The 10,077-nt window shown below is 45.5% G+C and overlaps 1 protein-coding gene across 1 annotated transcript in view; it reads right to left on the bottom strand.

The window, feature by feature from the left end:
* Nucleotides 1–10,077, bottom strand: part of PPM1H (protein phosphatase, Mg2+/Mn2+ dependent, 1H) — a gene marked incomplete at its 5' end in the record, with an annotated part of 50,757 nt that overhangs the window by 19,725 nt on the left and 20,955 nt on the right. Inside the window, one exon of the mRNA XM_008942146.1 lies at nt 8,069–8,187. Coding sequence (XP_008940394.1) covers nt 8,069–8,187 — 119 coding nt within the window. The remainder of the gene's footprint in view (nt 1–8,068; nt 8,188–10,077) is intronic.

The raw sequence follows: 10,077 nt of genomic DNA, 5'->3' as shown, positions 1-10,077 counted from the left end.
GAAAGATCTCCTCTGAACCAAGATACCCTCTTAGGGTTTCTTTCAGGTAAAGATGAAAACATACAAGTTTTAAAACATGCATTTTCCCCAGAAAATTCAGAAACCCCTTCTTCTGAACTTGAAACTGTGTAATACTTAATTCTGTAAATCCCACTTCTGTCTAGCCATCTACATATTTAAAAAAAAAAAAAAAAGAGAAAATGCAAGTATTTCAGCATGACTTATTCACACATACAATCGCTGGGTTGGTCAAATCAGGGTGGTACATGAGCTCTGGACCTCCAGGGAGCCGTCACTGCTATGTACAGTCCTACAATGGACTTTGGAGAGGATGTATCACCCACCATCACATAACCTTGTAGAAGTAATTCCTAAGCAAAACAAACTCTATCCATCCTGGACAGCCCATTTAAAAGATTCAAGAACTAGCATCTTCTCTCAGGCACTTCCTAGAATGTGGCTGTTTTTTCAGTCCACTTACCTCTCACGGAGCATTAAAAGAAAGTGGTGGAGGAAAAGTCAGGGAGAGGGTGGCCAAGGATCTTGAGAGGTCTTTGCCCCAAGAAATGACAGGTCAGGAAAAAAAAAGAACCGGTGGGATTTATAAACACTCTCCCTTGCTGCTTTTATGCTCAGGAGGCTGGGAGGGACAGAGCAAGTGTATTCTGAGCACTTTCATTCACTGCTTGGACTGGCTGAGCTTCCAGTACTGAGTGACAGAAACTTGTGTGTAGATACTGCAGCTGCACTTCAAGTGGATGCATGTTCTGCAACAGTCTCACCAGGCCAAGTCTTTTTTTCCCCAGTGAATTTGTTGTCCTGAGCACTTCTTAAAATTTACTTCATCTCTTCTCCTTTTAAAAGGCAAACAGGAAGGTTTGTCTGCAATTTTCCCTGGAGACAGAGAGGTAAGGGAAGTGGCTTGTTGACACCCTATGGGCTTAATGCACTGTGATGGACACAAAAACGATTAGTAAATTCACATTTTTCTGTACGTCTTGTTAAAAGGATGTGGTGAGGCAGGTGGGAAAAAGACTGCATGTTAACCTTGCAGTGCCTGCTACACACTTGCTAACTGGAATCCTCTGGAAAGAAAGGAGATTGCTGCTAAGGAGGAAACATGAAGCAAACCCTTCTGGAAAAGATTGCTGTAGCATAGAATGGGGCAGGCACTGAGACACAGCAAGCAGAGACCTCACCATCCCACAGTAGTGCTGGAAACTCCTCCAGGGAGCAAAGGGGCCTCCTCAGCCAGGGGCAGAGCTGTATGTTAATCCTGGGTGCCAACGGAAAGAAAGAGGACTTCCTAGGGAGCCAGAGGAGGCTGTCAGATTTGTGCATCTGTGGAAGCCAAAGAAAGCAGCAGTGGGGAAAGAGAGGAGGAAGCGTTGTTTTTGCTTGGGATATCAGACTGAAGATTATCTCGTTTCAGTTTAGTTTCTTTCTGATAAAACAGACCGGGAGCCCTTTGTTTCCCTTGCAGATGGGGCACCTGACCTTGTGCCAAGGCACGGCCCAAGCGGAGACGCGTGGCCGCGCAGGGCCAGGCCTTAGACACGCTGCTTCCAGAAGGAGCTGCTCCTCCAGGACGTGACTCGGACCCACCTCATGCCTGTCATGCTTACTTGGCCAGAGAAGCCATTTACAAAGAGCTTCACCCCAGACTTAAGTTTTCTCTTTTGTTGCAGCGCAATGACTTTCTTGTTTCTGCCTTCTCTTGCCCCAAAGACACTGGCTCAGCTCCTGTGGCATGTGCACGCTTGGGGAAAAGGGAGCCATCCGTCACTGTCAGGAGACATGCTGCACGCAGCAGGTCAGCCCTCACCTCCCGCCGCTCCTGCGGCGAGAGCTGCAAATCTCAAAAAGATGCATAACATGCACATTGCAAACAGCCATTCATCACCGCCGAGCTGTGCCCCGGACGCCCAGGAACAACCCAGCAAGCTGCTCTGCTTGTGTGCACCCCAGAGGCACACCCCGGCCCGCTCCCGGCTGCTTCGCGAGGAGAGACACGAGCAAAGATCCCAAAAGCAAGGCGAGTGGCTGTAGATCAGTTCCTGCTGCAAGAATGATGTCCTGTCTCTCTCTCTCTCTCTTCCCCAGAATGGCCCAGCTCTGCAAAGGTGGCCCATAATCATTAAATTATGAAAATGTAAGTTGCTGGGAGGAAATTAATACCAGGCATGACTGGGGAAAAGGCTGCTTTCTTGTGAAGTAATTATGAAATTAAAATTTGATCTCTCCCTGGCGATCGTACAAAGGATATGGCTGAGGTCTCGAACACAACAACACGGCCAGGATTTCCACAGGAGAAGCACAGAAGGTTTTGCTAGACAAAAAAGCTCAATTAAAAAAAGGGGGGGGGGGAAAGGATGACTTTTTGTAAATTACATGAATTTGGCTAAAAGGCGCAATCAAGCAGGTTACAGCACAGGGTTTGCAGACTTCCAATTACTTTTTACAAGTTGGAATCAAGCTGTTAGGAAATGCGGCTTATCTGAATAAGACTAATAATGCTCAGCTAATTAGACCCACCGGCATTAGCCAGCAGATAAATTCAGGACGAAAAGAGGGACACTGTCACTTTAAATACTGCCTTGGGATCGGTGGAAAAGCTAATGAGGAGTGTCAGTTGGGGCTGTTTTATTAGGTGGTTCTCCAGAGAATATAGCCTGAGGTTTCTGTAGCAGGGCTTCTGCACTTGATTCAATAAATCAATTTATATTAAAGGGGGCGCAGAGCGGGCGCCTGCTCCATAAAGCATTTCTGTGGCATTTCTCAAGCTGCTCAGGCGCTCCTCGGGCAGGCTACCTGAGCATGCCGCCAAAGGACACCCAGCCCAGCAGTAAAGAATTAGACAGTGGCCACGTTGGCAAGATTTGTTCAAATGGGCTTGCGCGTTACCAAGCAAAACATGCATGTTGGCTCTCACCGGGGCATTCTGGATCCCCAATAAGTGATTAATGAGAGCCTGGGTTTTGTGAGCCGGAGTCTGAACCGCAGACGGCAAGGCAGGCTGCACAATGAAAGCAAAAGGCATCCATCCCAAACAAAATAAAACGGCTTGAAAAGTGAAGTTGCTTTTTTAATCAGATGCTTAGAGGCTGAAAGACATTCCCCGTTGGAAAGAAAAGGGCGAGCACAGAGCAGGCTGGCGGCTTTCCAGGCAGTGGACAATATTGACTCTAGAATAAAATGGGTTTTGCTTAGTGCTTGCCCCAGGGCACCAGCCCCCTGGTTTGGAATAAATCACGCAGGCAGATGATTCCCCAGCACGGGCTGACCTGCAGGTGGGGGGCTGACCCTTGGGTGGGGGGCTGACCCTGTGCCACAGCATCTCCTTGCCAGATGCAGAGACGTGGAGCTGGTGAGGGCTCCGCCACGGCGTGTACGGTGCGCTCAGAGGCAGCGCCCGATTGTGCCGCTCGCTGCTGCCCGAGGCTGCAGCCTGTGACGTCTGGTGGGTGCTACACCAGGCCAGACCATTTTTGATGGGATGCAGCTCAACCCTGCGTGCTCCTGGAGGGAAAAGGAAGCCACCCACAAATCAGGTCATGTTATCTAGGGCTCTTTTGACACCCTAAAATTAAGCCAAAAACCTAACGCTGTGATGTGGGAACAAACCTTTGTAGAACTCCACTTCAACACAAGGAGCAGAAAGGCCGCTCTTTGCGTTCCAAGGAGCAGCAAGAAATCAACTCTGAAACCACGAAAGCTGACGCCAGTTGGTTGTGCCTGCTGGTGCTTTTGGTTAAGTGCAGCACTTGTGACGGCTCCTCCAGCCCTGCGGGAGGCTGAGAAGGGAACTCTGGAAGGAGCCACTGTGCCTGTGAGAGGCACAATAAGCCAGAAAGCCAGGTTTTGGGAAAGTGTCTAAGATGTAGTCAGAGCAAAGTAGTTCAAAACTGTTCACACTAGATTTAGCCATGACTAAAGAAAACCTGAGTAAACACACCTTAACTTTTAAATAAAAGCCGAAGACTTAGAATACTAACTCTTTTCAGCCCTTCAAAGGAGCAGTTTTAATCAGGCCTGCTTTTTTCCCCCCTCACGTATTCCTGCCTCAGGCTACCCGCACCCTGTTGTAGCACTGGCAGCACTTTGCTTACGTGGTCACCAAGTCTTCTCTGACGCTTCTGTTGCCAGGACTTGTCATAGCCACCAGAACTACCTTCTTTCCGGTACAAGTTTAACCTCTGCAAGCCATGGGCCAGAGAACCCCAGCCCAGAGACCCAGCTGTGAAAGACTGTCAGTAACACAGATGTCTGCCAGCAAATTACGGCTCGAGACAGCTCGGAGGCTTGGTCAGCAGGAGACGCAGCTCTTAAGATGCCTTGCCAGCTACAGTACGCGTTTCGCAATGGTTGCTCAACCACAGCACGCACGGGGCGATGGTGCAGGAGGGGCAGCTCATGGTCAGCTGCCACCTAAACGGGATTTATGTTAGATACATTCAATATAGTGGATTTTTCATCCCAACTGCCACTGCAGAGAAAGAAGAAAGGGTGGGGGAGCCGCGGGGAGAAGGGAAAGGCTGGTCTCAAGGCAGTTACAGGCAGTCTGGACTAGCGATGCGGTACACTTTGCTGGATCAGTGCTTGTTCTAATGCTGTGGGGAAACTTGGCAGCTCTGCTACCACTGTGGGCTGTTGAGACAAAGCCAGTGTGGAAACTTGACATGAAAAAAAAAAAAAAAGAAAAAAAGAAAGAAAGAAATCAAAAAGCAAAAAAAAGGCCAATTGCATTATATGACAGACCCAAAGACAATAACCTTTTGTAATCCAAACAAGCTGGGCAAGCCAAACCATTGTTGAGAATCTGAAAAGCTTCAGAGCACAGGAGAAGAGTAAAAACGAAGGGGAAAAAAAATAAAATCATACAGCTTATAACAGAAAACACAGAAAGTGTCCTGAATTTTAAAATAAACCAGTTCATTTTCCTGAGGAAACAGCAGGGCAGAGAATTTTACACCTTCTCACTGAAGGATTCAGTAATTAAGTGTAAAAGTGGCTGTTTCTTCCTAACATCACCCTCACTTCTCTACATGTACACAAGTGTCAAGACACAGTGAAGTCACTGACCAAAAAAAAGGTTCAGGCAATTGATCTTCTGCATTGTAAGTGATGAAAGTTTGGCAGTGTTTTTAGTGTCTCGAGCTCTGGCTGGCCAAAGCTCCAGCTGACGTTTTCTAGAAAAGGAATATATATGCTAATTTATTCTCTATGGTAGATACTGTCCTTAGAAACATATGGAGAACAGACATGTCCTCGGCTGCTGCATCCTGGTGCATCAGTTAAATACAGGAATTAGAAAGAAGAAGAAAACAAGTAAAACCCCTGAATTGGCAAACAACCCCCATGAAAGACCAGCTATCTCAAACCATCACCTCTGAAGGCCCACCAAGCTGGAAATCTAATGTCTTGTCCACAATCTCAACCATTAAAATTGACCCAGACTTTTGGATAAATAGAAACAGATTGCTTCTCATCTGCTTAGGATATCACTGCACACAATTTGATGGAAAACAAGACTCCCTGGGACAAAAAGAAATGGATCCTTATTTAGAAGGGCTCCGATTTAGATAAATGTGTGGTGATGGAGTAATTCCATCACCATTTTATTGTCCTGAGGCAAAAAAACAAAGAGGTGACTGATGCACTAGCTGCCAGATATGGAGCAGCTAAAAGATTCTGATTCTTTTATTCAGAACAAAAATGTAGCCCTCGTTTTCCACTTTCAGCCAGAAGTTAAAAGGAACAGCAGGGAGAGGTAGCTTCACTGCAGTCTCCACATGCTTTTGCTTGGCACAGGCCACCTCTTTTGGGGACAACACTGAGGTGAATTCAGATTTGAATTTTCAAGTCACAGTTTAAGTATTTATTCTGGAATAACCACTTACAGCTATCTAGGTATATTTGAACTAAACTGGTGGCAATTTTTGCATTGACCATATTAGAATCTGTAACCGGATCAAAATATGTTCCACACCTCAGGAAATTCAGAAAAATCAGCGGGAAAATCAACTCTCCTTGCCCCCCTGCCATATGCTAGAGTTAACAGAGTTCACACACCAGTACTGAAAAACAACACACTGAATCAAATCTGCCATCCGTTTAGACTTGACCAAGCATTTCTACTTTACTCATTATTCTACATTTTACATTTTCGTTCCTTCTTATTTATCCTTTTTCTAGTGCCAAACAATATTAGCTATGCAATAACCATTTTGAACGAGGTGAAGCGCTATGCACAGATTCACAAATGAGGTACAAACTGATGCACAGAATTATGTCTTAATTTAATTTTTAACCATTCCTCCCCTGTATGCATCCCAACATTCTGTCAATTTTAACTAGAGAAAAAAAAAATCATCACAGTAAACAGAATGTCCTCTGAGCTTTTTGACATGGCTATCAGGTTTGTTTGGAACCTCTAGTGTGCACAAATAGTTTATTTCCCCTCTTCATTCCTCTTGGTACCTACCAAAACCAAATTTGATCATCATGATGCCTATTCATGTAAATCACTTAATTCTGTGCAGTTTCTCATGGCCCTTTTTGTTTATTAGGAAAAGAGTTTTGGTGTCACCTGCCAATGCTACAACTGCAACCATTCTACACTCATTTCCTTTCTAGACCACCAACTAACTGGGGAAATGCAAAACAACTCCCACAAACCTGGAGAAACTCTCTTTGCCTTCCAATCATGATGAAAGAACTCTGCTCTTACCCTCCTCTCAGGAAGTTCTTGGGCCACAATAGTTCTGTAGGTGTCCCCCAAATTAGAAGTGGGTCTTGTTGTTTGGTGTGCCATTTGTCCCTCCCTCCCCTAACAGCATCTCACATCTTGACAGTGAACCTTTGGAAGTCTACATGAAGCTATTCTTTACTGATGCCTTCAGAGACATCCAGAAGTTTAATAAGAAAACTCCCTTTTCAGAAACTGGGAGAGCATCTCACGATCTTCCAAATGGTTTGTTGTTTAAGTCCTCAGTTGATCCAATGTTCTCATTCTGTTCCTATTCTTTTGGTCATGCCTGTAGCCTTTTTAAAATGTGAAGTCATCATTCTCAGAGCGAGACTACATATTCTACTAGCAGATGTTCAAGATGATAGACAATGACAGCTATTCCCAGATTAACATGTTACGCACAAATATAGCAGATAATATTGAAGTTAGATCATTATTCTGCTGTTAAAACATCATTATATTTATGGTCTGTGAAGTATGGGACAAATCAGACCATGTGGAATTATAGTTGCAGGTGAACATCCAAGTCTCCAAACCTGTAAGAATTCAGGCTTTTTAACCCTCTACATTCCTTCCCTTCCTGAAAGGACATTTGCTAAGGATGCTAAAACAAACAGCATGGAAGTGAAGACCATTTGCATATATAGGGCCTTTGCTCTCATAGGTGACACACAGAGCCCACAACAGCATGGATTAGGGCTCCTCTAAGTGAGTGGGAATCGTCTGAGAAGCAGCCTCTTGAACCAACACAAAACAATGAACACATTTAGCCAGAGACAAAAGCTCATCATTCTTCCTGTCTTCACTTCATTAAGCAAATGCTGTTCATTCAAGCCTTTTCATTTTTGGCTGGCTGTAACTTTTATCCTCTAAATCAAATCCTCAAGGGTTACCCAAATCAGGGGTCAGCTGCACTGGAGTATGGGAGGCAGCTCTTCCCTTCTGCAGGCGTTCCTCGGTATGCAAAGGCATGATGACCCACTGATCCAGATTCCATAAAAAGCTGCTTCCAAGTTAGGAAAGTTGTTTAGCTTTCAGGAAGATCCCCTGGCACATCTTACCCTTTACGTGTCTGCTCCGCTTTGAGTGTTCACACATTAAAAAGAATCAAGGTCCTGGCTCTGGAGGGAGGTCAACTTATCTAAAACATTAACTTCTAGAAGAAAAAATACACCTGAGAGAAGGGAATACTTTTCCCTTCAGTACACAGATGTACACCTCCACGTTTGGTGCAGTTTACACTAATCAAAGACACTCACAAAACAGGCACTGGCCAGGGAGAAGGCTGACTCCATGCTGAGAAGGACACAGTCTTACCAGCCAGTCATGTTGAAGTCACGGTAGAGCATCCTCTTTCCAACTTCCTTGCGCTGCACCCTCCGTGGAAACTCTAAATGTGTGAACTCATTTCCCAGCAAGTGGGGCTGCATGTAAGCCTGTGGGCAGAAACCAAGCCACAGATGCCACATGAACAGCATAAAACAAGACACCATCTATTTTTAATGAGGTAGCATTACCATCCCTTCCCGCTCCCTTCCCACGCACATTTTCCCCCTCCTTTTGAAGCAAGGAAGATGATGAGCTCCATTTCAGCAAACATGTACGTACACCAGTCCTGACACTGCCTGGTGGCTGGCAGCAGCCTTACAGGAAGCAGCCCTCAAAATCCTTCACTTCTCCCTGCTCCTCAACGTTTTGTATCTCTAAAGTATGCCTCATGCACTGACCTTGAAGGAGTCTGCAGGGCTTCACAAAACGCAACACATCTCCCTTTCCAAGTCAGTGACCCGAGAGAAGGGAATGATCAAAAAATAAAGCCATGGAGCGAGCACAGACTTGGAGAGGTGCATGTGGTGTGAAGCTTGAGCTTTTTAACTCCCAGTTCAACCATGGCAACAACACACGCAACCTAGCGTTACTACCACACTTTGTCACTGTCTTGAGAAAAACGTTCCTTTTTACCCACTCAGCGTGCTGCATCCCGTCGTGTGCCAGCACACAACACTGCAAATTGACACAAGTTGCAGAGCACTTTATTTTCTTGCTTTCTAAAATCTACTTCCTTTATGCAGAACAGACTTCAAGAGAAGCAGAAGCAGTTTTGTGCCACAACTGCAACTAAGGTTTTTGATGGTGTCAGCGTTGGAAGGCCACTGCTGCTGTCCTTCCTGGCATGCTGCTCCACGGGGGCTGCGAGGCCTCCACCCAGAGCCACGCCCGGCGCTCGTGTTCTCCAGAGCCGACTATACTTGAGAGCATCACCAGGTGTTTCGTCCACTGTGCAAATTTTTGGGTTGGATTTATACACAGATGACCTGACATGCGGGGCTAATCCTAAACAAACCTAATTTCTTCTTTCTGAAATAAACCTCACTCATTTTTCTTTAATATTTACATAAACAAGCCTTCCTCCCTCCCTCCTCTAAGCCACGTTGTGAGCAAGCTCTTCTGAAAACACAGTTACATTGGCGAGGGACCCGAAAAAAGTTGTGTTTCTTAACCTTTCTGCAGATAACTCTTTTTCCTTATCCAGCAAGTTAAGGCAATAAAGTCTGTCTTATCTGCAGCAGCAGCTGCCGTCAGGGCAGACCAAATGAGCTGGCTTTAGTTTGTGGGTTTGTCATAAATCTAGCACTCATCAAAGGTGAGCAGCAGGAAGCAGTGGAAGCCCTTATTGATCTACCTGGCAGCTATCATGCAGATAGTTCACAATAAAATATTTCCTGCATTTAAGGGCTGAGCCTGCTCCCACTCAATTTAGTCAGAGCTGGATCAGGCTCAGCACACCGCAGCTCTAACCTTCCATCAGCCAGTCCCCATCCCCATCGCCTGACATCCTTCCAGAAAAAAACCTCAGGCTTGGCTGTAACGAGGCTGAGGGAGATTGCTGTGTGTAGCCAACAAGATTGGATTCTGCTTTCAAGAGGCGGCTTTCAAGCACGCAAGAGTGATCTTGACATTGCGATCCCTTCCTGGAACAGGAGCTCCATCAAATTCTCTTTGTGTACAGTTAAGGGAATTATATTTTTTTCCATCAGTTTACAGTCAGCCAAGGCGCCCTCCCCCACCCAAATATTGTTTCCAAGGACTCTCTAACTGGATCACTGTTCCTCATTACAGAAATGGTTCAGAAGCACTAGTGACTTGTGAGAGGTCTAGCAGTACTAGTCCAGATGAAGCTTTCCATACTTGCAGAACTCCGGATTCTTTATTTAAAAGTACGTGTAAACTTTTTATTTTTATTTATTTTCATTCCAGTCCCCAAAATGATTTCTTTGATGTATTGCTACAGACTGACAGGAGAGAGCTGGACTTTTTGTGGTATT

The sequence above is a fragment of the Merops nubicus genome, unplaced genomic scaffold (genome assembly GCF_000691845.1).
Source record: "Merops nubicus isolate BGI_N331 unplaced genomic scaffold, ASM69184v1 scaffold6896, whole genome shotgun sequence".
NCBI classification, from domain to species: Eukaryota; Metazoa; Chordata; class Aves; order Coraciiformes; family Meropidae; genus Merops; species Merops nubicus.
The sequence above is the reverse complement of the archived record's forward strand: the minus strand, read 5'-3'. Positions and strand labels throughout refer to the sequence as shown.